This window comes from Excalfactoria chinensis, chromosome 27 (assembly GCF_039878825.1).
Source record: "Excalfactoria chinensis isolate bCotChi1 chromosome 27, bCotChi1.hap2, whole genome shotgun sequence".
In the NCBI taxonomy this organism is placed as follows: domain Eukaryota; kingdom Metazoa; phylum Chordata; class Aves; order Galliformes; family Phasianidae; genus Excalfactoria; species Excalfactoria chinensis.
This window is the reverse complement of record NC_092851.1, coordinates 882,536-910,245: the sequence shown is the minus strand read 5'-3', so window position 1 is coordinate 910,245 and position 27,710 is coordinate 882,536. Positions and strand designations below refer to the sequence as shown.

General features: G+C 51.5%; 6 protein-coding genes across 8 annotated transcripts; 1 reads left to right on the top strand and 5 right to left on the bottom strand.

Annotated features, from left to right (window-relative positions):
- Positions 1-1,074: 1,074 nt before the first annotated feature.
- LOC140263133 (myelin-oligodendrocyte glycoprotein-like) lies at positions 1,075-3,366 on the bottom strand. Of its 2 annotated transcripts, XM_072357888.1 has the most exons (4): positions 2,934-3,033; positions 2,239-2,580; positions 1,776-1,880; positions 1,075-1,463 (listed from the first exon to the last, which is right to left on the bottom strand). In XM_072357888.1, the coding sequence occupies exons 1-4, from the start codon at positions 3,031-3,033 to the stop codon at positions 1,402-1,404; spliced, it is 609 nt and encodes a 202-aa protein (XP_072213989.1). In that variant the 3' UTR covers positions 1,075-1,401. The 2 variants fall into 2 exon arrangements, with proteins under 2 accessions (XP_072213989.1, XP_072213988.1); XM_072357887.1 differs by lacking the exon at positions 1,075-1,463 and having other exon boundaries at positions 1,587-1,880; positions 2,934-3,366.
- A 2,007-nt stretch (positions 3,367-5,373) lies between these two features.
- On the bottom strand, positions 5,374-7,791 carry LOC140263118 (killer cell lectin-like receptor subfamily B member 1F). The gene is made up of 6 exons (XM_072357869.1): positions 7,677-7,791; positions 6,911-7,009; positions 6,431-6,565; positions 6,200-6,354; positions 5,574-5,683; positions 5,374-5,500 (listed from the first exon to the last, which is right to left on the bottom strand). The coding sequence occupies exons 1-6, from the start codon at positions 7,747-7,749 to the stop codon at positions 5,374-5,376; spliced, it is 699 nt and encodes a 232-aa protein (XP_072213970.1). The 5' UTR covers positions 7,750-7,791.
- Positions 7,792-9,012: 1,221 nt separating this feature from the next.
- Positions 9,013-11,115, top strand: LOC140263112 (C-type lectin domain family 2 member B-like). Its single transcript, XM_072357863.1, has 5 exons — positions 9,013-9,245; positions 9,455-9,541; positions 10,025-10,197; positions 10,519-10,625; positions 10,901-11,115. The coding sequence occupies exons 1-5, from the start codon at positions 9,188-9,190 to the stop codon at positions 11,043-11,045; spliced, it is 570 nt and encodes a 189-aa protein (XP_072213964.1). The 5' UTR covers positions 9,013-9,187; the 3' UTR covers positions 11,046-11,115.
- Positions 11,116-11,207: 92 nt separating this feature from the next.
- Positions 11,208-12,843, bottom strand: LOC140263024 (class II histocompatibility antigen, B-L beta chain-like). Its single transcript, XM_072357757.1, has 6 exons — positions 12,715-12,843; positions 12,301-12,570; positions 11,933-12,214; positions 11,742-11,852; positions 11,402-11,664; positions 11,208-11,243 (listed from the first exon to the last, which is right to left on the bottom strand). The coding sequence occupies exons 1-6, from the start codon at positions 12,815-12,817 to the stop codon at positions 11,208-11,210; spliced, it is 1,065 nt and encodes a 354-aa protein (XP_072213858.1). The 5' UTR covers positions 12,818-12,843.
- Positions 12,844-17,795: 4,952 nt separating this feature from the next.
- LOC140263100 (myelin-oligodendrocyte glycoprotein-like) lies at positions 17,796-22,742 on the bottom strand. 2 transcript variants are annotated; one of them, XM_072357849.1, is made up of 7 exons: positions 22,285-22,742; positions 21,590-21,931; positions 21,143-21,310; positions 19,237-19,257; positions 18,863-18,883; positions 18,743-18,763; positions 17,796-18,635 (listed from the first exon to the last, which is right to left on the bottom strand). In XM_072357849.1, the coding sequence occupies exons 1-7, from the start codon at positions 22,382-22,384 to the stop codon at positions 18,553-18,555; spliced, it is 756 nt and encodes a 251-aa protein (XP_072213950.1). In that variant the 5' UTR covers positions 22,385-22,742; the 3' UTR covers positions 17,796-18,552. The 2 variants fall into 2 exon arrangements, with proteins under 2 accessions (XP_072213950.1, XP_072213952.1); XM_072357851.1 differs by lacking the exons at positions 17,796-18,635; positions 18,743-18,763; positions 18,863-18,883; positions 19,237-19,257 and adding an exon at positions 20,772-20,891 and having other exon boundaries at positions 21,206-21,310.
- Positions 22,743-24,849: 2,107 nt separating this feature from the next.
- On the bottom strand, positions 24,850-27,323 carry LOC140263103 (uncharacterized). The gene is given in 9 exon segments (XM_072357855.1): positions 24,850-24,989; positions 25,063-25,178; positions 25,180-25,248; positions 25,250-25,335; positions 25,338-25,383; positions 25,690-25,815; positions 26,420-26,470; positions 26,804-26,958; positions 27,251-27,323. Coding segments are annotated over 9 exon segments (849 nt in total). The 3' UTR covers positions 24,850-24,862.
- Between the last annotated feature and the right edge of the window lie 387 nt (positions 27,324-27,710).

Genomic DNA, 27,710 nt, shown 5'->3' with positions numbered 1-27,710 from the left:
CAACAGGTCACAGAGGAAGAGCCCAATGTTTTTTGAATGGGAGGGGAGACTCACCCATCTCTTGACATTTCTTCTCTGGAAAAGAAAGACAAAAGCAGTGCAAGGTCAGAGGGGATTTGTCATCCCATATGCAGCCTCTTGTGAAGCCCCCATATTCCCTCAGTTTAACGACTGCAACTTACTCAGTGAGGAATTCTGTTTCTCTGCAAAAAATAAAGAAACGTGATGAGGAATGACATCCCACAAATCTCACATGCAAACCCCTTTGTTTTTTAATATGGGAGGGAGAACTCACCCAATTTTTCAGCTTCTTTCTCTGCAAAAGAAACAAATAAGAAACACAGGATCAGAAGGGTCGGATGATCATCTCATGGCTGATCCTGTGGGAGGACTCCAAATCTCTGTGGTTCAGGGAGAGAGACTCACCCAACTTTGCATTCCTTTGCCCTGCAAAGGAAGAGCAGAAGGAATGCATGATGAGAGGAAATGCTCATCCCACAGCTCCCAGAGGAAGAGCATTTAAAAAAGAATTAAAAGACTGGGAGACTCACTCAATGCCACAGCTTGTTCCGCTAGGAAAGGAAAGAGAAGGGCAGTGCATGGTCAGAGGGGGCAGCTGCTCATCACCTGGCTGATGTCATGGGGAGACCCTGGTTTCCTTCTGATTGGGGAAGGACACTTACGCAGCATTGCATCTTTTCTCTCTGTGAAATAGAAGCAAATGAAATGCATGGTTAGAGGGAACACCTCCTCCTCCTGTGGCTGCTCCCATACTCAGACTCCGAATCTCTTGTTCTGTTGAGTGGCCAAATGACCACTTGGGTCCCAAGAATGAATTAAACCAATAGGAAGGAAAAAACAAGCACAATGGCTGCAGATGGTCAGGGAGAACAGTTTCCCATGGGAAGACCCAAAGTTCTTTGGTTAGCCAAATAAAACTCACCCATTCTTTCTTTGGCTGGAAAAGAAAGAGGAAAGCAATGCTTGGTCAGAGGGGACAGCTGCGCATCCCACAGTTGATGCCATGGGGAGACCCCAGATTCCCTCAGTATGGGGAAGGAGACTTACCCAGCATTGCATATGTTCTCTCTGCAAAACGGAAGCAAAAGAAATGCATGGTCAGAGGAAACAGATTCTGATCCCATGGCTGCTTCCATGCCCAGACCCCAAATTTTTTCTTCTGGGAAGTGGCCAATGAGAACTCACATTCCAAGAAGGAATTAAACCAATAGGAAGGAACAGATTGGGCAAGAGCGGATCATGTGGATCAATCAGGATCAACACATCCCATTACCCCAGTGCAACCCACAGCACCAGTACACCCCTTGACCCCAACACATCCCAAGGCCCCAAAGATCCCATGGCATAAACCCAGCACTCTGCAGTCTTCTATCAGTTCTGTTAATGGGACTTTGGTGGTGGAAGGGGTTGGAAGAACTCACTCAGCTCTCTTCTCAGTGCCACTGGAAAACAAAGCAGGGGAAGAGGTGGTCAGTGGGGCAGCTTGGTTTGTTGGGATGACTCCAGTGTGTCTGGGCCTTTCCACCTGCCACACGGTCAACCCACCTTCCCATCTTTCCACTTATCTCCTTTTTCCCCTTCCTTCATTCCCAAAAACTAAAGCTAAACTTTATTTAATGAACACTGGGAATCTCAGGAAAAATCCCCCTTCCTCCTCCTGTGTAGCTCCATGGAGCAGAGCTCAGCACCACCCTGATCATCCCTGTCCCTGCACAACACCTCCTTGTGCTCCGTCCCCTCTGCACTCAGCTCACCGAACTTTCTCAGGAGAACAGCAAGGCCGACAATTGACCCAACCAGAAGTGTGACGACCACAGCCAGAGCCACCTTCCAGGGATGGATGACCTGGGAAAAGGGATCTGGAAAAAAACTCAGGACTTAGGTTCCATTTACATTCCCGTAAGTGGAAAAGCAAGACTGTCCTGGGAGATCTGGGAACCCAAGGGGGCAGAAACCAGGGAGCAGAGACACACAATGGAAGTGTCCCCAGCTTGGCGCAGTTGGAGAAGAAGCTCAGCATTGTGTGCCCACAGCCACTGATGCACGAAGAAACCCATCCCAGAAACCCATCCCAACCACATCATCTATGCAGATCCATCCCCAAATCACACCGTGCACCCACTACAACTCCAGAATCTCATGGGGCAATTCAGCCCAAACCTCTTCCAAAGGCTGCTGTCCTTCAGATCTCCATCCATAGACACCTCAGCCACTGACCTGACACCTCCAGGTTCAGCACAGCTTCTGCATGGGCATCACCTTCTTGCACAACACAGCTATATGTGCCGGTGTCAGAGGAGCTCACTGCAGTGATGCGCAGATCCAGGTTTCCATCAGACAGGCCATCCCTGAGCAGTTCTGTCCTCCCTTTATATTTCTCCATCTGCTCCAGGTCCTCTCCATTTTGGTAGTGGTGCAAGAGCCCAGCAGATCCGTGCTTGATCCATCTGATGTCTGAGCTCCAGGCATCCTTGCAAGGGGACAAATGACAGCGCAGCACGACGTCCTGTCCTACGATGGCAGTGACATGATCGTTTGGTGCCACCACTGTGAGCTGGGCTGGGCAATGAGAAGGGCACAGAGAGATGGTGAGATGGTGACTGTGTGAACATGGGGACATGGAGCGACACAGGGTGAGTGGGTGTGTGCTCCATCCCATGTCAAAGCAGTGGAGAGGGAGCAGGAGGGAGTAGGGAAGGAATCCTGGGGGTGGGAGCCCACTCACAGCGTGTGGTGGAGGTGGAGAAGAGACAGAAATTCTACCCAAAATCACTTGTTTCATGAAAGAACCAAAGAGAAAGCAAAACCCAAGCAGGGCTGGCTGCTGGGCTTGGAAACTCCCTGCCCCACAGCTGCTTCCTGGCCCTACAGCAACACCTTTGCTAGGCACAACAGCCCCACAGGACCCCTACCTGATCCCAGATGGAGGAGCTGCAGAGCCACGAGATGAGCCAGGAGGGTCCTCCAGGGATGGGAGAAACTGGGGTGACTGCAGCCGGATGTGAAGCCCATCTGTGCTGGAGGAAAGGAGGGGGGAAGGAGTTGGGGAAAGGAGAGAGAGGAAGGAGACTGAGAAGGAGATGGTGGAGGAGATGGAGTAGAAGATGGATAAAAAATGGTTAATCGATGAGAAAAGGAGACAGGGAAATGAGTTGGTGAATGAAATGGAGTGAATGGAATGAAAAGGAGTTGGTGAAGGAGAGGAAGGGGAAGAAGATTTGGAAAGAAGATGGGAAAAAGTTTGGGAAGGATATACAGGAAGAAACTGTAGGAGATCCTCGGCAGACGATGTATCCTCCTCTGCGTTCCTTCACTGTATCCTCGGAGGGGGGAGAGGAATGGGGAGTGAGCACAAGCCAGAGGATGCGTCCCTTCCAAGAGATGGGGCGGGTTGTGGTTATCGCTTCACCCCATGTGGCGGGAGGATAGGCGTGATCAAGTCACGGACTGGTCAAAGATAAGGGAAGCTATTGAGAATAGAAGCCTGTCTATTCCTGCAGGGGCGGAGGCATTCCCTGTTACCGTTATACGGGGGCCTGGTCGGGTGCAGCTGGTGTTTGCTTAGTATAGCTCTTGGCATGTTGGTCTGTCAAGCTGCCTAATGCAGACACACAGTCCTTCAGAATAGGGCAGCTATAGAATTTCTCTTGCTTGCCAATGGACATGGTTGCCAAGATGTTGAAGGCATGTGTCGCTTCACCTTTTAACTGTTCCACCTCATTGGTGTCTGTATGCAGTTATTGGTCCCGACCTGGTTATTGGTCAGTTACGCAAAGCAGAGCATGAAGAATGTGCAGCTCAGTTCAGCAGGGTGAGGGGAGATGCCCAGCAGCAGAGTTCCCATGCAGGACGCAGCACTTTTGCTGCCAGCAGCAGGAAGCAGCTTCCCCTCCTTTCCCTGCTGGGAAATCACTCCTTTTTGCTGCCTTTCTTCATGCTTCTCACCCCCGTGTTGCACACTTCTTCCAGCTCACAGCACACTTTGCATCCCCTCACACATCACTTCTCCCTCCCTCACAACCAGTGGCTCCTGCCTGCCTGCAAAGCAGCTGCTCAGCTCTCCTTTGCAGCCCTTCTTCCCACAGACCCCGTGCAAAACCACCTCCATCTCCATCCTTTCTTCCATTGGCAAGGAATTACTCAGGATCACTCATTTCTCTGCTCATGGTGAGGATGGGAAGGGGGATCAGCAGAAGCTCTCCATTGCAGTTCTAGAGCGCTGTCCCAAAGCTGCTTCTATCCTTGAACGAAAGGTGAACCATTTTTGTAGGGTGAGGGTCCAGGATGTGGTTGCGGTGTGAACAAAGCCAGCCTGCTGTTATAATTCACTTCCTTCCTGCTGCTTTCATTTCTGAGGGCTGAACGGGCAGCACGGGTAGACAGCAGCATGGGTCCAACCCTTCAATGTCTGCTATGGAAACAGGAGTCCAACAAAAACATCCTGTGATCTACGAGATGAAGGAAGTCAATGATGGAGTAATGTGGGGTACTTCCTCCTGCTGGTGGAAGTGATATAGGTGTGCCACCGAGCATCCCTATGGTGAGGGTGCCAATATTTGGCATATAGAATGGGAGATTTCAGGGTTCTCATAGAATCTTGAGATGTTTCCCCAGCAAAGACGCAATCCTACAAAAGGGGGCACCAATGATGTACCCTAAACTAGGCTCTGCTCAACATTCCCAACCATTGCAAAGGCATCAACCCATCTTGCTTCAAACCATTCCCCCCACATCTGCAGGATGGAGAAATAATAATAACAATAAATCCCACATTTCTGCTCTTTGCATCTCAATGGCCCAATTATCCCATATTGTGTGCTCAAGCTTCCATTCCGGAGTCTCTCCCAAGGGACTCTCCCTAATTATGGGACAGCCCTATAGAACTCCAAGGCAGAACTCCTGCTGAACCCCCTCCCATCCTCACCATGAGCAGAGAAAGGAGTGATCCTGTGCTCACTGCTATGGGTCTCACCCCACACCTGGCACTGCTCCTTCAGGGTCACCTCTGTGATCCTGGCTGAGTCCCCATCCCTTCCAAGATGGATTTCCTATTGCAGGAAGACCAAGGAAGCGAAGCAGAGTGGGAAGGGGCCAAACAGATGCATTCTGCTTGAACAACAAGCCATGATTTATTTATTCATGTATTTATTATGGCAAGAAATAACACAGGATGATGAGCTGATTGCATGAGTGCATACAGTGATGTCCCCCCGTGTGCCCGGGCAGTGCTGGGCTCTGCACGCCCCAAACTCCTTCCAGAGCCATATTGCAGAGCTTCAACCCAATGGTTGGGGCTTTTGGGGTGGGCACACAGCAGGGAGAGGGGCTGCGTTCCCCTCCATCTCCTACACATTATGGCTGGAGACGTCGAGGTTCTTTCTGGCAGACCCACTCGTGTTCACCGTTACACTCATCCTCCTCCACTTGGCTGTTCTTGAAGGTCCCGCAGTGATTCTCCACCACGGGAAGGTGACCAAAGCTGCCAAAGAAGCCTGTTGGCACCCAAAACACCCGCCTTGAAGGAGGCAGGCAATGCTTGCACAAACACTCACTCTGTGCTGTTGAAGGACGACTTGTCCACCCATTGCCATTCATTGCCGGACACTTGTAATCCAATCCACACCGGCTGATTCCCCACACCTGCCATTTCCTTCAGCTCCTCCTGTAAAAATGGCACCAAAATCCTTCTGCAAGGGGCTGCTGGGGTGCAGGGCCACCAAGTCTGCCTTGTTGGACCCCCAGCAGATGGGATGCAGACAGCAGCCATGCTTGGAATGCTGCCTGGCTCTCATGTAGCTCAATGGGTGGGAATGGCTTCAATCCAAGATGGTGGCACTGCTGTGACCACCTGAGCTCTGCTTCCATCCTTCATCCTGTTGGAAGGGTGGGAAGGGGACACAACCCCCATGTGCCCACCCCAACCTCAACCCTGATGCTCTTATATAGCAACAAGCCCAACCCCAATGAACCTGACCCCAACCCCATGTGCCTACTGCCACGTGCTGACCCCTCACCATAAAGGCCATCATCCAGACCACAACCCCTCTGCTGATGCTTCAGCCCCATTTGGGTTTGGAAACACTGACCCTCCTGCTGACACCCAGTCACTCCAGAGCACTTTTCTCCCACCAAACCCACACGTTTCCAGGTCCCTTCCAGTTCCCTGCTCTATGCTGACCTTTTCTGCCACGTTCCGGAGCACCACCAGCTGAGACTGTTGATATTCACACTCCTTTTGAGCTCGTGTCCAGATCCCCTTTTCCATGGAAAGCCCGTAGCATCGGTCCCCTACAAGCCTCCAGAACTGGGGGCAGAGCAGGCAGGAAGCAGGGGCTGGAGAGAAAGAGCCGTCAGCATCTGCAGGTGGGAGAAATCCCAGCCAGGAGGATTGCCTTGGCAAGGCCATTACCTGCAGAGCTGTTCCATGTCTGCTGGCAGAAGTACTGCTCAATGGAGCTCTTCTCACTCAGCTCCATCCCATTCCTCCCGCTGGGCTCAGGGCAGTGCAGGGCAGCGCTTGGAGGTGGGGATGTTTGCTGAAAGACTTTGGGGCACAAAGTGGGCTGAGACGTGGCCCTATGGGGACAACCCCATGGAAAGCAAGCAGGGTTGGGCTTGGATACTACAGCTCATGTGCAAACCCTTTCTGGATCCTGTTGCCTCAAATCAATTCAGCCATATAAAATCATATATAAGCTATGCTTTTATCGCCCACCCAGATATAAGCATGGGGTGTTTCTCTCATTGAGTGATGCTTTGGGATTACTGGGTAATCACCCCAACCCCATTGCAAAACCCCAACCCGGCTTTGGGCAGCAAGAAGGTGTTTTCTGCTCAGAAGAGCTTTGGTTTCCTGTGCAGCGGATGTGGTTGGGATCTGGTCACTCACCCCACACGCTGAGCCCCACCAGCAGCAGCAGCAGCAGCAGCAGCTCCAGCATGCAGGCTTTCAGGAAGATCTGGTGCCAGTGGGGGCACACGGTAGGACCTGGAGGAGTCCAACAGTGTGAAAAATGACATTTGGTTCTTAAGAAAACACCTTTTATTGGTCATTTATAATGATTTCCAAGTCAAATCTCTTTAAATAGCATCTATGTTGGCACAGAAGTTGATGGCTGCATTGTTTCCTCCACAATTTGAGGCCCCCAGACCCTTCCCATTGGATCCCATGCTGTGTATAAGCAGAACATGATGGCACCAGTTCTTGATTCCTCCAGTTCTGGGTTTCCCAGACCCTGCCCAGTGGCTCCCAGTGGTTCCCAATGGGGAAGGAGGTGGTGCAGAGGGCTGACAGCAGCAGGGAGCACGGGATGGGCTCCCATTGGAGGTGGGTTGGACACAGGGACATCGCCTCCATGGGTGGTTTTGGAGGTGGGGAAGGCCCTGCAGGTCCCATAGAGCACGGGGTGGAAGCTCAGCAGCCCCCAGGTCTTGTGAAACCAGCCAGCTGTGGGGCAGCTGGTGGCTGGCAGGAATGGCATCTCCGCAGCCCTGGTGCCACATGGATCCAGGATGCCTTTGCCACCATCTCATGCATCATCTTCCATTTGATCACACTGGCTTTCCCGATTTGGGCTGATTTCGGCCCCAAACCATCACACCTCTGGCCATTCCCAGGCTTCCTTCTCCCCCAGCCCTTCCTTCTCACCCCTTACCGCGCTGCCGCTGAGCAGGAGACCAACAGCCCATAGGATGCCTTGAATCAGCGCTCATCATTTCCTCATCCATGGCTCAGAAGTTCACCACAACGGCCCCAAAATGACAAAGTCCCGCAGCAACTTCTTGCTTGGTGACCAACCCGCCTGCGTCCACTGCCAGGAAATGGCATTGACTGCGCTTGGTCGTCTTGGTTTTGCCTTCAGATCACAACAGAAGCAAACACCAACACAACAAATAGGGGTAGATGCAGCCCTGCAGCCTTTCCCTTTGGGGCGCCACGGCCCACGGCTCATCTTGCAGCTCTCTGAGGGATGGAAACACCTCTGGCTTCAGCGGTGGCACTGAGCAACATGATGCAGAACAGTGGGGTAAGCAGCAACGATCTGGGAAATCACTGCTAATAAACACATAAATGTACCCATAAGAAATCAAAGACCCCAAGTTGGGATACTTTAGGGCTCAGAGTGTATTGGCTGCTAATCAGGGTGGGGGGAGGAAGGCGATATGTGCTGATTCTCCCCCAGCCTGTGGCTCAGCAGCTTGAATAGCGGAAGGGATGGGTTTGATTTGGATTGGGCAATCCCATTCCTTGCCAATGGAAGAAAGGATGGAGATGGAGGTGGGTTTTGCACGGGGTCTGTGGGAATAAAAACTGCAAAGGAGAGCTGAGCAGCTGCTTTGCAGGCAGGCAGGAGCCACTGGTTGTGAGGGAGGGAGAAGTGATGTGTGAGGGGATGCAAAGTGTGCTGTGAGCTGGAAGAAGTGTGCAACACGGGGGTGAGAAGCATGAAGAAAGGCAGCAAAAAGGAGTGATTTCCCAGCAGGGAAAGGAGGGGAAGCTGCTTCCTGCTGCTGGCAGCAAAACTGCTGCGTCCTGCATGGGAACTCTGCTGCTGGGCATCTCCCCTCACCCCTTCCCCATCTGCCCTGCTGCCTTTTAATGGAAATCCCCCTTGAAAAAGCCCATTTTGAGACCATTTCTGTTTACATCCAGCATCAGACGGACACAGGCAACGGGTTGGGGTCAGCGGGGAGGTTTTGGGGTTCTATATTCTTGCTGAGCCTGGCTTTGAGTCAATGGGGATAATCCCATTGCAAGGGGAGGGGGGTGTTTAACTGCAGGTGGTAACAATGAGTGGCAATGGGAGGTGATGTGATTGCATGGGGGGAGGTGGCGGGTGGAAAGCTCTGTTTTTCCCCATAGACTGGGGCTGATGTGGCTGTTCTTGTTGTTTATTTATGGGGGGAGGATTCTAGGGGAGGGTTTATCCATATATTACACTGTATTTACATTCAGGTCTCTCTCCTTGCCTATCCCTGGCAATGCTGGCACTTCTCCTTGCTGTCTTCTGCATGACCATCATCGCCACAGGGGGAGGAATTGCGTTTCCTTTCAGTCACTGCAATGAGTTTTAGCACCCAGAAATGGATCCTTAATGGGTCTCTGCTTGTGGGGCGCTGCTGATGGGGGGAAGTTTTGCTTTGCAGGTGAAGTGGAAGAACCAGAATGGAAAAAATGAGGGAATATCCCAACTCTGGGGGCACAGAACGGAGCAGGAGGGAAGGTAACAGCAGAGCCATGCCCTGAACACACCTCTTTGGTATTACTGTCATTAATTACTTCCTATTTAAGCTATTCTATGATGGTTTTGTTGTCATTAATTATAATTAACCCTCCCTGAGGCCGTATTTGGGGGAAAAAAAGGCATTTTGGGGGTCTGCTGCTCACATCTGGGCTGCGCTGTTGACCCATTGGAGGTCTCTTCTCCCATAGGTCCCAGCCATAGGCCATGCGTTACCATCCAGCTGACGTTGGCAGCGCTGTTCACGGTGCTGCTCATCACTGCTGTTGCCTTTGCAGGTGAGTGCTGAGGGTTCCAAAGAGCAGAGAAAACCCTTTGGGGTCATGGTGTGCATCCCACGGTGGGATCTGTGCCCTCAGGATACACAACCACAGGGCTGGGCCCTATGGAGGATCATCTGTGCTCACACAACCACATACAAGGAGCTGTGCCCTATAAGTGTAGGGCATCAGAGTGGGCAGGAAAACCTTCCTCCACAAGACCAACCCCATCTCTGGGGCTTCTTTGAACCCAGATTGCCCCAAATTGGATTATTTAGGTGAAAAACGGGCCGTTTCTCTGCTGATTGTCCAAGAAGCAAGAGATGCTGGCACGAATCTCACCAAGCCCAGAGGTCTGGAGGACCAAAAGAACTCTGTTCTCACCCATTCAGAACTGATAACTCCACCTGAGGGCACTTTGAGGCTGGAAATCCTTTAAACCAGCCATTCTGAAGGCACAGCTGCTGCCATGTCTCATCCCTTTGGCTCTGTCCACGGCAGTGCAGGCATTCCAGCCCCATCCCCAGCCCTGTGCTCAGTGTCCCTTCGACTGGATTGGATTCAGAGGAAAGTGCTACCGCTTCTCAGAGGATGAAAGCAATTGGACTTCCAGCCACAACAACTGCTCTGCTCCTGGGGCTTCCTTGGCTGTGTTGGACAGCGCTGAGGACTTGGTGAGCGGGACACAAAGGAGCCATCAATGGATCTTGGCCTCTTGAGGGCTTCTTGGCTGCTCTCTCAGGGTTTCCTTTCTGATGTCGGGCTGAGGAGGTGGATGGTGGTTGCCTTGAGGGTAGGACGGGTCCACTGCCCAAAGTTCAAGGGGAAAAAGGATACGTCTTGCTATAAAACTATCAAGTAGCCACTCTGCCCTAACGATGATGAGCTTCCATAATGGATTGGGTGATTTCAAGCACTGAGATCATGGGTTGAAAGGGTTCTGCAGGCAATGGAACATCCCAAAGCATCCCACGATCTGTTCCCTCTCTTTGCAGAGCTTCGCAATGAGACACAAAGGCAGCTCCCCCCACTGGGTTGGCCTCACACGGGAAGGCCAAGAGCATCCATGGCAATGGCTGAACCGCTCTCCTTCCTCTCACCCGTGAGTTCCCATCTTTGTCTTGGAAGCTGCAGCTTTTCCAGCCCTCAAATGTCCATTTCTGAGCCTCGGGAGCATTTCTGGTGCTGCTTTATGGGGTGAGGAGATGTGGGGAAGGCGCTTTGCACCGCTTTGAGTCCTAGAAGTTCATTCAGCAGCAGAAGTGGGGCAGGAAGAAGAGATTCCTCTTGACTTAATGGTTTTCTGTTTGGTTTCAGCACTGCGATTCCCCACCAGCTGAGCTCTGTCTGTGTGTGTCTGTCTGTCCATCCCTGCAGGTTCCAGGTGCAAGGCGATGGTCCCTGTGCATACCTGGGGGACGCCGGGCTCAGCTCCTCCCACTGCAGCCAGCGCAGGAATTGGGTTTGCACCAAACCCGCCTTGCAAAACACGAGCAAGAAGAACTTGTGCATCAGCACCTGAGCTGCTCCCGGAGCCCAACACGCCGCGCAAGAAGGAAGAAACGAAGGCAAAGAGCTCCGCTTGCAGCTGCTCTCGGAAGCAACGGGAGGGCAATGCGCTCCTCCAGACCAAGGCCGACAGTGCCGCCTATGGGGCAGCGCGGAACAAAGCAATGCTGTTTGCTCACAGGAAACGCTTCTTCGATGCTCTCCTCCTCTCCTACGTGTACAACAGACCTTCTGGTCATTTGATGCCATAAAAGAGTATATTTGGTTAAAGGACCCAAACCACCTTCTGGCACTGAACGGAATAGAAGAGCACAGACCGCCCGCTTCCTCCCCCTGCCGTCGCTCAACAGAAGGTCCCCATGGATGTACAGACAACGGGACAGCGTCGGAGCGACTTCTTCTTGGGGAGGGCACGGAGCGGGCGATGAGGCGGCCCCGGGGGAGGGTGTGGAGGCAACAGGAGGACAACCCGAGGCCGGGAGTGCGGGGGGTGCCGGTGGAGCGTCTCGGCGGAGCAGCAGCTAATTCAGCATCCCTGCGGGGAGACGGGCAGAGCTGAGCCCAGCTCGGGGCCGGGAATAGGAAGGGGAAAAGGAACGGGACGTTACCTGGTGCAGTGGCCACGGGTTGCCCTGAAACACAGCGAGACGACGTCAGAGGGACTGTAGCCCACCCCCCTCCCTGCTCAGCCCCGCTCCCCAGCGCTCACCTTTCTGACTGCGCAGAAACATGAAGAGCCCCAGCGCCAGGAAGACGAGCCCCAGCACGAAGCCCCCCACGCCCGTCAGCATTTTGCTCCTGCCCGCGTCCGACGGCGGCTCTGCGGGGACGATAACGGGGGCTCATCGCAGGGGAACGACCCTTCCGCCCTTCTCCCCCTTTCCCCGGTTCTAGCCTTACCCCAGTGCTGGCTGATGGGTTGCGGCAGGCTGGCGTGCTCCACCCGGCACTCGTAGCTGTCCCCGCGCCGCGGGACGGTCTCCAGCACCACCAGCACCTGGTACGTCCAGTCCCCGTTCTGCATCACGTCCGTGGACACCACGCGCTCCGTCTCCTCCCTCCCGTTCTGGAACCACTTCACCTCGATCTCCGCCGGGTAGAAGCCCGTCACGTAGCACGCCAGCCGGTCGCTCTCGCCCAGGGAGCCCGACTGCAGCGCCGAGACCCTCACCTTGGGCTGCACTGCGGGGCACGGCGGCAGCGCTGCGGACCGACCGCCACCGCGCGGCGCCTGCCCGTCCGTCCGCGCTGTGCCCCGCCGCACTCACCGCTCCTCTGCACCGTGAAGGAATCCCCAACCCTGTAGTTGTGCCGGCAGTAGTTGTCCACCTGTCCCCGTTTGTACTCCAGATACTCGGTTTTGTTGTTGAAGTGCTGAGCCTGACGCTCTCCCAGCGTTGTATCGCCCACAAATATCCCCACGTCGCTGTCGAAGTGCGTGAACGGCTGCCGGTTGTAGATGTGCCTCTCCACAAATCTCACCCGCTCGGTGCCGTTGAGGAAGTGGCACTCAGATAGCATACCGTAGAGGAAGAACGCTGCGGGCAGACGGCACGGTCAGGGCTCACAGCAGCCCCCCTGCGACTCCCCGCCCCCTCCTCGTCCCCTCTGCCCCCCAACCACTGCTCTCCCGCCCCCCGCCCTCCATCCCTCCGTTGCCCCGAGCGCGGCTCCGAGCTCACCCGAGGGCCGCTCCCAGCTCCCAGCGCTCCCAGCTTCGGGAATGGACTGGGCCAGCAGTGCCACCAGCACGGCCACCGCCGCCGGGATGCGCCCGCTCCCCATGGCTGCTGCCGCCGGACGATGGGGGACCCGGCACCACGCTCCAGCAGCGACCCCGGAGCCGGGCGGGGAGGGCCAATGAGGGGCGACTTCGGGGGGATGCGTCATCCGTCTCCAGGCAGAGTTGGGCGCAGCGGGGCTCCCTCTGACACTTCCCCGGTCCCACCGCCCTACGGGGATCCGTAAGGAAATGAAGCAGAGTGGGAACGGGGCAAACAGATGCATTCTGCTTGAACAACAAACCCTCATGTACAAGCTCCGCAGAAAGAAGAAAGTACATGATATGTGGGAAAAGGGTCTGACCACATGGGAACAATATAAGAACATAGCCAGGGACTGCAGAGATGCTACCAGGAAGGCTAAAGCCCACCTGGCGTTGAATGTAGCTAAGGAGATAAAGGATAATAAAAAAGGCTTTTTTAAGTACGTTAACGGCAAATTGAAGGCTAGGGAGAATGTGAGCCCCATACTAAGTGAGGGGGGTGTTCTGGTAACGAGGGATGCTGAGAAGGCAGAAATACTGAACACCTTCTTTGCTTCTGTCTTTAGTGAAAGGGCTCTCCCTGTGCCACATGGATCCAGGATGCCTTTGTCACCATCTCATGCATCGTCTTCCATTTGCTCACATTGACTTTCCCAACTGGGGCTGATTTGGCCCCAAACCATCACACCTCTGGCCATTCCCAGGCTTCCTTCTCCTCCAGCCCTTCCTTCTCTCCCCTACACCGGCCAGGATCAACCCAGAACCCAAACAACAAGAGCCCAAACCCAGCCTGCAATGAGCACCCACCACACAAAGCACCCCTTACCGCACTGCCACTGAGCAGGAGACCAACAGCCCATAGGATGCTGTAAGGTGGAATGAAACAAAGATGGCAAGTAGGGATGGCAAGGCAAGGCAAGTAAGGATGGCAACAACGATGGCAACAACGATGGCAACAACGATGGCAACAACGATGGCAACAACGATGGCAATGGAGTTTCAAAAGGTTATTTATAAGGAAAAACTCAACAAAATGGATGCCTTCACTGGGAAATGCTGAGGCAATCTCCACCAGGGAGCAATCTCCAAGAGATGCTGCCTTAGTGGTGGTCAGCCCTTAAATGAGGTCTAGAGGAGATGGAGTCAAGCTCCACCCTTTCTGGGAGCACAGCTACATTACTCTCATCTGTGCTCCCACAGCTGACCCAACACTTGTCGCAGCTGATTAATCAGAGGTTCAGGCTGCAATTACCAATTTCCCATACACTCCACCAATTCACAGCGTGAACCAATGGTGAGGTTTTCCTTATTACAGAGATTCAACGTGACGCTGATACAATTTCCTGTCGCAGTGGATGATGATATAATCGGAGTGATGATTTGATGGAGGTTCACAGTCTTCCGTGGGCCAGTGCTTGGTAGGTGTCACTGGAGACAAGCCATCATGAGGTGCAAGTCTATCTGCGTTTCATCAATCTCAAGTGAATCATCCTCCGGTGATCCAAGAGGCTGAGAGACTCAGGGAGAGTAATATAAATGTCTCAAAGGCACCAGGAGGGGAAGGACCACATTCCATGGCAGGATACAGGCCGTATTCTTATCTTGGGTCAATACTTCAGCTTGTACCAGATTATCCCTCGGTAGCCATTACCATACCCTTTGGCCAGATATCTGTGGTTGTTGAACTATATCTGGTGCCAAAGGAGGCGTCTTAATCAGCCATAGGGACATGATAGGTGTCCCTTTGGCAATGAAGATTGGAGCACTGACCACAGTGTCAGTAACCACGTACCTATCACCGAGGGGGCTACTGAACCTCCCACCTCCAATAATCTCCCCCAAGGTGCAAGTAGGCCACATCACTTGGATCCTACCTGCACCTTCCAGGGCCAATATCTGATGGATTCCTGGTTCTAAATTCTCAGGGGCAGGGAGCAGAAGACTGTTTTCATTACCAAGCTGGGGTTTTACCTGATTATCAGTACCTGTAATTTGGATCCATAGAGGGGTGGCCCATATTGTTTGCAGCATTTTTAGGGCACTGGGTCTGCCATCTCGAGGTCTTTCATTTGGGTCCCGCAGGGTTTCATCTAGTCTTTTTGTCCACCCCTGCAGGGACTGGGAGTCTGTCTTCAAGGCAGCCTTGAGAATGCCATTATAGCGCTCAATAAGGCCTGCCCCTGTTGGATTATATGGTAGGTGGAATCGCCATTTGATGTTGTTCTTTTCTGCCCAGCGCTGTATCATTGCACCAGTAAAATGAGTCCCTTGGTCGCTTTCGATAACTTGAGGTGTCCCATATGCAGACATCAGTTTAATAAGTGCCTTGATGGTATATTCCAGATTTGCTTTTGGCACTGGATAGGCTTGAAGTAGCCCACTTACAGTATCAATGTGGGTCAGGGCATATCTTACCCCCTCAGACCAAGGGAGAGGCCCAATGTAATCAACCTGCCATCTGTGGAGAGATCTATATCCTCTAGCAATGTGGGCTATTGTTTCATTATTTCCTCTTGCCCACCCGGCAGTCTATACTGTTTTACATTAGTGATCCAGCATGGCTTTGGCAGACAAATAGGCTCATGTTCCGCATGGCCTCTCAATATTGTCTGTATCGCCCAGATACTAATACATCTTTGTCAGATCCTGATCTCTCCCACGGTTGTGTGGAGAGTCAGAACCCACAAGATATCTATTCCCAATATATATTCTGGAACTGGGAAGATATCTATTCCCAATTTGTATTCTGGAACTGGGGCAATAGATACCTTATATTCCTGTAGTGGGAGACGCACAACCCCCAATTTTAAGCAGGTTTGGGTGACCGGAATGGTCTGTCCCCCAGAACCTCCAGTCATCACTCTTTCACCTCTACATTTCGTCAGATCTCTGTATATTATAGATGTCTCTGCCCCAGTATCAACTACAGCCATAACCTCTTGAACGTTCCTTTAGGACCAATATATTGTTACTTCTATGTAGGGTCTCCGGTCTCATCTGGAGTCCCTAGGGGGACTGACGTCCCTCATCACGCCATGAAATGGGCCAAACTCAAGTCTTTTACCTCTGATATCTCAGGCATCGTGGCCTGAGCTACTTGAGGCGGCCTCTTTTTCGTATTCGGAACAACGAAGTCCTCTAGATTCCAGGTTACCATCAGTGGTCACTCTATAAATCTTACCCTCGGTTTTCTAGGGTAGTTTTGGAACTTTTGTTCATTCTTCAGTTGTTTTCACAGCCGAAGGAGAGCATGGTTGGGCAAATTGAATACCTGCCCAGAGGAGGTCATTGAACATTTGTTTCTGGGACATTCTTATGGGTCCCAATTGAGGGGTTCGTGGGGCCGGTCTTCTAGTTTTAATAACTGGTAAAACTTCAGCCTCTTCTACCACTCAAATATTACGCTTGGTTCGTAGGCTTTCTGACACCCCAAATCGGCTACCATTTGGGCTGCCTGTTGAACCACTGCTTCTGATGCTACTAACGGATTTAGTATGGAAACTAGTGTTCCATATATATGCGAGGGAGCCTGTTGTAAATGAAGTCTTTCATCCCCGCTGAGAATCTTACCATGTCGAGGCTATTAAACGTGTCCTCATAGATGGCTTCCCTCATGACTAACTCCCTATTGTAATTTTGAAGTTCCTCCATAGAAGACCACAAGCCTGTGTTTACCAGCGTATTGGTCTTGTTTGGCCAGACCATGCGGCAGGCAGCCATTAGCCAATCTACAAGAGAGTGGTTTTCATCAGGGAACTGGGTCCTTCCATACAGTCTCTGCCTAAGGGCAGGATGGATAGTTTCTGTTGCTAGTTTAGACACTTCAGGTCCGCTAACTACTACGCTTTCCACCCCCAAATCCCATAGATGTAATAGGCACGACGGAACACTTTCTCATGGCCTTTGTCTAAAACGCTGAACTAAATCCATTAGTTCTGTGGGTGTATAGGGACAGGCTGTTACATGTAGGTAAGATTCCGCAGGCGGCCATTGATCGGGAGGCACCCCTGCTGGTCGGTCTTGGATCTTTTTTGTCTTTTGGGTCATGAGAGAACAGACTTCTAATAGGTCCGTCTTAGGTGGATCATCCAAATCAGCTTTGGTGACTTTGTCCTGATCTGTTGTTTCAGCATCTTGTTTGTTACTCATTGAGATATATCGAATTTGGCAGTTTGGTGAAAAAAAATGATGGATTTTTCCCCATTAATAAGCTGAGCTCACTCTCTAGTTACTCAATGCGAACTTTTAATAATTGATTTTCACAATCAATATCATTTGATCTCATCTCAGCCTGATTTAAGGCAGTTAGTAAGGGCCAAGCCACTGTGGATGCGGCCAATTGTCCTTCTCTGGTGGTGAGTACATCTTTATGCAATCCTTGAAAATATTTGGTTAGACGGAATGGGGACATATTGTCCACCACTCGTAAAGGACCCCATTGTTCAATAATAATTGCATCTTGGAAATACGGGGATCCCATAAATCCTGGGATTTACCCAGGGAGGATCTTTCCTAAGGGGGTAACTTTCTACCCCTTGAACCAATTAAACATATTCCATAAGAAAGACATCTTTTTTCCGTATCCACAGGCTGCTCCCTGGCTCACCAAATGTAAGGTCAAATAATATGTAGATGGTAAATATACAAAAGGTAAAGGAAAACCCACCGAAATCAATGCCTTGGCTGGAAAGCTGGGGCAATCTCCACCAGGGGGCAATCTCCAAGAGATGCTGCCTCAGTGGGGGTCAGCCCTTAAATGAGGTCTTAGTGGAGGTGAAGTTGAGCACCACCCCTTCTGGGAGCACAGCTAAATTACGCTCACCTGTGCTCCCACAGCTGACCCTACACTTGCCTCAGCCGATTAATCAGAGGTTCAGGCTGCGATTACCAATTTCCCATACAGCTTGTTATCCCATGGAGCCCAGGTTCCTGTAGTGCCAGGATGAAGACCCAGCCTGTTCCATGGAACCAAACCCCCAATAACTGATCAAAGTCAATGATCGATAACCACCAGCAGGTATCCTTTATTACATTACAAAAGAGAACAGTGTTAACACCCAAGGCAGTTCTCTACCTGTGGTTCTGCATGCTTTCTTGTGTTTCCAAAACTGTTGTGTACACATTGGATTTCCACAAAGCCTGATACATGATCACACTATTTCCCAACATGTCCAGATCTTATCCAGGCTCTCTGCATTCCTCCTGTATTCTTCCGTTCTTTCGTTATTTTATTGCCATTGTATTTGCGCTGGAGGTCGCACATCCTCAGCTTGGTGGTTCCTGGGGCAGGTTTGGCTCAAGAACTTCAGAGTTCTCACTCAATACAGACACTGGCTCCTCTTGGTCCTGCTGTGGGTTTCCTTGCTGGCTTGGACTTAGCGTGTGTTTGGTATCCTGTGCAATCTGTGGTCAATGAAGCTGAATTCCTGTGGTTACTGCAAGGTGCAGATCATCTCTCAGTCCTCTTGTGGTTGTTTCTTCTGCAGAACAAAGAGAAAAGCAACGGATGCTGAGGTGGGACAGCCTGTCATCCCATGGGCAACCCCACATTGCGTTGGGTTGGGGAAGATTCACCTGATTCTTCTGTTTTTACCAATGGAAAAGAAGGAGAAAAGTAACAAGTGATGAGATGGTACAGCTTGTCATCCCATAGGAAACTGCATATTCCTTTGGTTCAGAGGAGCAGACTTACCTGATCCTTCAGTTCGTTCTAGTAGATAGGGATGAGAAAAGCAGTCCATGATGGGGGAACATGTCATCCCCAGCTCAGAATACCCCCATGGTTTTTTGGGGGTGCAGGTAGGAAGGAAGACTCACCGTGTTCTATGTAGCGTTTCTCTATAAAAGCATATAAGCAATGCATGAAGAGAAGGCTCAGGTTATTATCCCACGATTGACGCTATGAAAACACCCCAAATCTGTTTGGTTCCGGAAGGCAGACTCACCCATCTTTGCCTTTGTCGTCCCTGCAAAGGAAAAGCAGAAATGCATGATGAGAGGAACATCTCATCCCACAGCTCACACAGGAAGACCCCAATGTTTTTTGTATGGGAGGGGAGACTCACCCATCTCTCCACATTTTTCCTCTGAATAAGAAAGAGAAAAGCAGGGCGTGGTCAGAGTGGATTTGTTGTCCCATATGCAGCCCCTTTGGAAGACCCCGAATTCCCTCAGTTCAGTGACTACAACTTACTCAGTGATGAATTTTGTTTCTCTGCAGAAAAGAAAGAAAAATCACCGCACAATGAGGTGGGACAGCTTGTCATCCCATGGAAACCCCATATTGCTTTGGTCTGGGGAAGAAGACTCACCCAATGCTTCACATTTTTCCTCTGAAAATGAAAGAGAAAAGCAGGGCATGGTCAGAGGTGATTTGTTCTCCCATATGCAGCCCCTTGGGAAGACCCCAAATTCCTTCAGTTCAGTGGTTGCAACTTACTCAGTGATGAATTCTCTTTCTCTGCAGAAAAGAAAGAAAAATCACCGCACAATGAGGTGGGACAGCTTGTCATCCCATGGAAACCCCAGATTGCTTTGGTCTGGAGAAGAAGACTCACCTATCTCTAGACACTTTTCCTCTGAAAAAAGAAAAGAAAAGCAACTCATGATGAAAGGAGCATCTCATCCACAGCTCACACAGGAAGACCCCAATGTTTTTTGTATGGAAAGGGAGACTCACCCATCTCTTGACATTTCTTTGCTGGAAAAGAAAGACAAAAGCAGAGCATGGTCAGAGGGGATTTTTCATCCCATATGCAGCCCCTTGGGAATTCCCCAGATTCCCTCAGTTTAACGACTGCAACTTACTCAGTGATGAATTCCATTTCCCTGCAAAAAATAAAGAAAAAGAAACACGTGATGAGGAATGACATCCCACAACTCCCACATGCAAACTCCTTTGTTTTCTAATATGGGAGGGAGAACTCACACAAATTTTCAGCTTGTTTCTCTGCAAAAGAAACAAATAAGAAACACATGATGGGAAGGGTCAGATGACCATCCCATGGCTGATCCTGTGGGAGGACTCTAAATCTCTGTGGTCTAGGGTGAAAGACTCACCCAAATCTGCATTCCTTTCTGCAAAGCAAAAGAAGAAGGAAAGTGTGATGAGTGAAACTGCTCATCCCACAGCTCCCAGAATAAGAGCATTTTAAAAAGAATTAAAAGGCTGGGTGACTCACTCAATGCCAAAGCGTGTTCCCCTGGAAAGGAAAGAGAAGGGCAGTGCATGGTCAGAGGGGGCAGCTGGTCATCACCTGGCTGATGCCATGGGGAGACCCTGGTTTCCTTCTGACTGGGGAAGGACACTTACGCAATGCTGTATCTTTCCACTCTGTGAAATAGAAACAAAGGAAATGCATGGTTAGAGGGAACACCTCCTCATGCCACGGCTGCTCCGATACCCAGACTCCAAATCTTATTGTTCTGCTGAGTGGCCAAATGACCACTTGGTTCCCAAGAATGAATTAAACCAATAGGAAGGAAAAAAACAAGCACAATGGCTGCAGATGGTCAGAGAGAACAGCTTCCCATAGGAAGACCCAAAGTTTTTGGTTTGTCAAAAAAAAACTCACCCATTCTTTCAGCTTGTTCCGCTGGAAAAGAAAGAGAAGAGCCGTGCTTGGTCAGAGGGGACAGATGTTCACCAGATGGTTAATGTCATGGGGAGACCCTGAATTCCTTCTGATTAGGAAAGGCACTTACCCAGTTCTTCCTCTTTTCCTTCTGCAAAGTAGAAACAAAAGAAATGAATGGTCAGAGGAATGAGATTCTCTTCCCATTGCTATACCCATGCCCAGAGCCCAAGTCTTTTTGTTCTGGGAAGTGGCTAATAACCACTTTGGTTCCAAGAAGAAATTAAATTAATAGGAAGGAATGGACAGGGCAAGAATTTTGTATGTGGGCCAATCAGGATCAAGGTATTCCATTACACCAATGCATCCCACAACACCAACATATCTCAAGGCCCCAAATATCCCATGGACCCAGCACATGGCATAAACCAGCACTCTGCAGTCTTCTATCAGTTCCATTAAAGGGACATTGGTGGTGGAAGGGGCTGGAAGGACTCACTCAGCACTCTGTTCTGCACCACTGGAAAACAAAGCAGAGGAAGAGGTGGTCATCAAGGCAGCTTGGATTCGGGGGACATCACCAGAGGGTCTGGACCTTTCTACCTGATCCACAGTCCAGCCTTGTTACTATCCCCCTACTCCTCTCTTTTTTCCCCTTCCTTCATTCCCAAAAACTAAAGGTAAAAGTTACTTAATGAGCAATATGGGAATCTCAGGAAAAATCCCCCTTCCTCCTCCTGTGTAGCTCCATGGAGCAGAGCTCAGCACCACCCCGACCATCCCTGTCCCTGCACAACAGCTCCTTGTGCTCCGTCCCCTCAGCTCTCAGCTCACCTTGCTTTCTCAGAAGAAAAGCAATGCCAACAAGTGACCCAACCAGAAGTGTGACGACCAGAGCCAGAGCCACCTTCCAGGGATGGGTGATCTGGGAAAATGGATCTGGAAAAAACAGGAGGAAAACGGTTCTGTGTACATTCCCATAAGTGGAAATGCAGAACTCAGACTTTTCAAGCTCACAGAAAGATGCAGCAACCAGGGAGCACAGCTACTCAGACACGAAGAACCCCTTCCCAGAAACACAACCCAACCACCTCATCCATGCAGATCCATCCCCAAAACACACCGTGCGCCTGCTGCCACTCCAGCATCACATGGGGCAGTTCATCCCAGACCTCTTCCAAAGGCTGCTCTCCAACCGTGGAAACCCCAGCCACTGACCTGACACCTCCAGCTCCACCACAGCTTCTGCATGGGCATCACCTTCTTGCACAACACAGCTATATGTGCCGGTGTCAGAGGAGCTCACTGCAGTGATGCGCAGATCCAGGTTTCCATCAGTGAGGCCATTCCTGAGCAGTTCTATCCTCCCATTATATTCCTCCATCTGCTCCAGGTCTGATCCATTCTGGTAGTGGTGCAAGAGCCTAGTAGATCCGTGCTTGATCCATCTGATGTCTGAGCTCCAAGCATCCTTGCAAGGGGACAAATGACAGCGCAGCACGACGTCCTGTCCCACGATGGCAGTGACATGAAGCTTTGGTGCCACCACTGTGAGCTGGGCTGGGCAATGAGAAGGGCACAGAGAGATGGTGAGATGGTGGCTGTGTGAATGTGGAGGCATGGAGCAGCACAGGATGAGCTGGTGTGTGCTCCATCCCATGTCAAAGCACTGGAGAGGGAGCAGGAGGGAGTGGGGAAGGATTCCTGGGGGTGGGAGCCCACTCACAACGTGTGGTGGAGGTGCAGAGGAGACACAAATTGGACCCAAAACCACACGTTTCATGAAAGAACTGAAGTGAAAGCAAAACCCAAGCAGGGCTGGGTGCTGGGCTTGGGATCTCCTGGCCCCATGGCCACTTCCTGGCCCCACAGCAACACCTGTGCCAGGCACAGCAGCCCCACAGGACCCCTACCTGATCCCAGACGGAGGAGGTGCAGAGCCACGAGATGAGCCAGGAGGGTCCTCCAGGGATGGGAGAAACTGGGGTGTCTGCAGCCCGATGTGAAGCCCATCTGTGCTGGAGGAGAGGAGGGGGGAAGGAGTTGGGGAAAGGAGAGAGAGGAAGGAGACTGAGAAGGAGATGGTGGAGGAGATGGAGTAGAAGATGGATTAAAAAAATGGTTAATAGATGAGAAAAGGAGACAGGGAAATGAGTTGGTGAATGAAATGGAGAAGGAGTTGGTGAAGGAGAAGAAGGGGAAGAAGATTTGGAAAGAAGAACAGAAAAAGTTTGGGAAGGATATGCAGGAAGAAACTGTAGGAGATCCTCGGCGTATCCTCCTCTGCGTTCCTTCACTTTATCCTTGGAGGGGGGAGAGGAATGGGGAGTGAGCACAAGCCAGAGGATGCGTCCCTTCCAAGAGATGGGGCGGGTTGTGGTTATCGCTTCACCCCATGTGGTGGGAGGATAGGCGTGATCAAGTCACAGACTGGTCAAAGATAAGGGAAGCTATTGAGAATAGAAGTCTGGCTACTCCTGCAGGGGCGGAGGCATTCCCTGTTACCCTTATACGGGGGCCTGGTCGGGTGCAGCTGGTGTTTGCTTAGTATAGCTCTTGGCATGTTGGTCTGTCAAGCTGCCTAATGCAGTCACGCAGTCCTCCAGAATAGGGCAGCTATAGAATTTCTCTTGCTTGCCAATGGACATGTTTGCCAAGATGTTGAAGGCAGTTGTCGCTTCACCATTTAACTGTTCCACCTCACTGGTGTCTGTATGCAGTTATTGATCCCGACCTGGTTATTGGTCAGTTACGCAAAGCAGAGCATGAAGAATGTGCAGCTCGTTTCATCAGGGTGAGGGGAGATGCCCAGCAGCAGAGTTCCCATGCAGGACGCAGCAGTTTTTCTGCCAGCAGCAGGAAGCAGCTTCCCCTCCTTTCCCTGCTGGGAAATCACTCCTTTTTGCTGCCTTTCTTCATGCTTCTCACCCCCGTGTTGCACACTTCTTCCAGCTCACAGCACACTTTGCATCCCCTCACACATCACTTCTCCCTCCCTCACAACCAGTGGCTCCTGCCTGCCTGCAAAGCAGCTGCTCAGCTCTCCTTTGCAGCCCTTCTTCCCACAGACCCCGTGCAAAACCACCTCCATCTCCATCCTTTCTTCCATTGGCAAGGAATTACTCAGGATCACTCATTTCTCTGCTCATGGTGAGGATGGGAAGGGGGATCAGCAGAAGCTCTCCATTGCAGTTCTAGAGCGCTGTCCCAAAGCTGCTTCTATCCTTGAACGAAAGGTGAACCATTTTTGTAGGGGGAGGGTCCAGGATGTGGTTGCGGTGTAAACAAAGCCAGCCTGCTGTTATAATTCACTTCCTTCCTGCTGCTTTCATTTCTGAGGGCTGGAGGGGAGCACGGGTAGACAGCAGCATGGGTCCAACACTTCAATGTCTGCAATGGAAACAGGAGTCCAACAAAACCATCCTGAGATCTACAAGATGAAGGAAATCAATATTGATGGAGTAATGTGGAATACCCAGCAAAAAGTAAAAGGCAAAAAAGGGAGAAAAAAGAGCAAAATCACATCTGCTCTCTGCTCCACCAGGTCCAAATCAAGCAGGGTGAGAAGGAAAAGCCCCCACGTGCAGCTGCTCATCATTCCTTTGTAGGCAGTGCTGGAGATCCTCGTCTTCCTCCTGCTGTTTGAAGTGATAAAGGTGTGACACCAAGCATCCCTATGATGAGGGTACCAATATTTTGGGTATAGAATGCGGGATTTCAGGGTTTTCAAAGAACCTTGAGATGCATCCCCAGCAAAGACCCAATCCTACAAAAGGTGGCACAAATGTTGTACCCTAAACTAGGCGTTCCTCAACATTCCCAACCATTCCAAAGGCATCACCCCATCCTGCTTCATCCCATTCCCCCCAAATTAGCAGGATGGAAAATTAATAATAACAATAAATCCCACTCTTCCGCTCTTTGCATCTCAATGGCCCAATTTTCCCCTATTATGTGGCCCAGCTTCCATTCTGGAGTCTCTACCAAGGGACTCTCCCTAATTATGGGACAGCCCTATGGAACTCCAAGGCAGAGCTCCTGCTGAACCCCCTCCCATCATCACCATGAGCAGAGAAAGGAGTGATCCTGTGCTCACTGCTATGGGTCTCACCCCACACCTGGCACTGCTCCTTCAGGGTCACCTCTGTGATCCTGGCTGAGTCCCCATCCCCTCCAAGATGGATTTCCTATTGCAGGAAGAGAAAGGAAGTGAAGCAGAGTGGGAAGGGGGCAAACAGATGCATTCTGCTTGAACAACAAGCCATGATTTATTCATTCATGTATTCATTTTGGCAACAAATAACACCGGATGATGAGCTGATTGCATGAGTGCATACAGTGATGTCCCCCCGTGTGCCTGGGCAGTGCTGGGCTCTGCACGCCCCAAACTCCTTCCAGAGCCGTATTGCAGAGCTTCACCCCAATGCTTGGGGCTTTTGGGGTGGGCACACAGCAGGGGGAGGGGCTGCGTTCCCCTCCATCTCCTACACATTATGGCTGGAGACGTCGAGGTTCTTTCTGGCAGACCCACTCGTGTTCACCGTTACACTCATCCTCCTCCACTTGGCTGTTCTTGAAGGTCCCGCAGTGATTCTCCACCACGGGAAGGTGACCAAAGCTGCCAAAGAAGCCTGTTGGCACCCAAAACACCCGCCTTGAAGGAGGCAGGCAATGCTTGCACAAACACTCACTCTGTGCTGTTGAAGGACGACTTGTCCACCCATTGCCATTCATTGCCGGACACTTGTAATCCAATCCACACCGGCTGATTCCCCACACCTGCCATTTCCTTCAGCTCCTCCTGTAAAAATGGCACCAAAATCCTTCTGCAAGGGGCTGCTGGGGTGCAGGGCCACCAAGTCTGCCTTGTTGGACCCCCAGCAGATGGGATGCAGACAGCAGCCATGCTTGGAATGCTGCCTGGCTCTCATGTAGCTCAATGGGTGGGAATGGCTTCAATCCAAGATGGCGGCACCGCTGTGACCACCTGAGCTCTGCTTCCATCCTTCATCCTGTTGGAAGGGTGGGAAGGGGACACAACCCCCATGTTCCCACTCCAAACCTCAACCCTGATGCTCTTATAAAGCAACAAGCCCAACTCCAATGAGCCTGACCCCAACCCCATGTGCCTACTGCCATGTGCTGACCCCTCACCCTAAAGGCCATCATCCAGACCACAACCCCTCTGCTGATGCTTCAGCCCCATTTGGGTTTGGAAACACTGACCCTCCTGCTGACACCCAGTCACTCCAGAGCACTTTTCTCCCACCAAACCCACACCTTTCCAGGTCCCTTCCAGTTCCCTGCTCTATGCTGACCTTTTCTGCCACGTTCCGGAGCACCACCAGCTGAGACTGCTGATATTCACACTCCTTTTGAGCTCGTGTCCAGATCCCCTTTTCCATGGAAAGCCCGTAGCATCGGTCCCCTACAAGCCTCCAGAACTGGGGGCAGAGCAGGCAGGCAGCAGGGGCTGGAGAGAAAGAGCCGTCAGCATCTGCAGGTGGGAGAAATCCCAGCCAGGAGGATTGCCTTGGCAAGGCCATTACCTGCAGAGCTGTTCCATGTCTGTTGGCAGAAGTACTGCTCAATGGAGCTCTTCTCACTCAGCTCCATCCCATTCCTCCCGCTGGGCTCAGGGCAGTGCATGGCAGCGCTTGGAGGTGGGGATGTTTGCTGAAAGACTTTGGGGCACAAAGTGGGCTGAGACGGGGCCCTATGGGGACAAGCCCATGGAAAGCAAGCAGGTTTGGGCTTGGATCCTACAGCTCTTGTGCAAACCCTTTCTGGTTCCGATTGTATTCAGTCAATTCAGCCATATAAAATCACATATAAGCAATGCTTTTATTGCCCACCCAGGTTTAAGCATGGGGTTTTTCTCTCATTGAGTGCTGCTTTGGGATTGCTGGGTGATCACCCCAACCCCATTGCAAAGCCCCAACCTGGCTTTGGGCAGCAAGAAGGTGTTTTCTGCTCAGAAGAGCTTTGGTTTCCTGTGCAGCGGATGTGGTTGGGATCTGGTCACTCACCCCACACGCTGAGCCCCACCAGCAGCAGCAGCAGCAGCAGCAGCTCCAGCATGCAGGCTTTCAGGAAGATCTGGTGCCAGTGGGGGCACACAGTAGGACCTGGAGGAGTCCAACAGTGTGAAAAATTACATTTGGTTCTTAAGAAAACACCTTTTATTGGTCATTTATAATGATTTCCAAGTCAAATCTCTTTAAATAGCATCTATGTTGGCCCAGAAGTTGATGGTTGCTTTGTTTCCTCCACAATTTGAGGCCCCCAGACCCTTCCCATTGGATCCCATGCTGTGTATAAGCAGAACATGATGGCTCCAGTTCTTGATTCCTCCAGTTCTGGGCTTCCCAGACCCTTCCCAGTGGCTCACAGTGGCTCCCAATGGGGAAGGAGGTGGTGTAGAGGGCTGACAGCAGCAGGCAGCACGGGATGGGCTCCCATTGGAGATGGGTTGGACACAGGGACATCGCCTCCATGTGTGGTTTTGGAGGTGGGGAAGGCCCTGCAGGTCCCATAGAGCACGGGGTGGAAGCTCAGCAGCCCCCAGGCATTGTGAAACCAGCCAGCTGTGGGGCAGCTGGTGGCTGGCAGGACTGGCATCTCCGCAGCCCTCGTGCCACATGGATCCAGGATGCCTTTGCCACCATCTCATGCATCGTCCTCCATTTGCTCACATTGGCTTTCCCGATTTGGGCTGATTTTGGCCCCAAACCATCACACCTCTGGCCATTCCCAGGCTTCATTCAACACCAGCCCTTCTTTTTCTCCCCTACACCAGCCACTATCAACCCGCAACCCAAAGAACAAGAGCCCAAACCCAGCCTGCAATGAGCACCCACCACACAAAGCACCCCTTACCGTGCTGCCGCTGAGCAGGAGACCAACAGCCCATAGGATGCCTTGAATCAGCGCTCATCAATTCCTCATCCATGGCTCAGAAGTTCACCACAACGGCCCCAAAATGACAAAGTCCCGCAGCAACTTCTTGCTTGGTGACCAACCCGCCTGCGTCCACTGCCAGGAAATGGCATTGGCTGCGCTTGGTCGTCTTGGTTTTGCCTTCAGATCACAACAGAAGCAAACAGCAACACAACCAATAGGGGTAGATGCAGCCCTGCAGCCTTTCCCTTTGGGGCGCCACGGCCCATGGCTCATCTTGCAGCTCTCTGAGGGATGGAAACACCTCTGGGTTCAGCGGTGGCAATGAGCAACATGATGCTGAACAGTGGGGTAAGCAGCAAAGATCTGGGAAATCACTGCTAATAAACACCTAAATGTACCCATAAGAAATCAAAGACCCCAGGTTGGGATAGTTTAG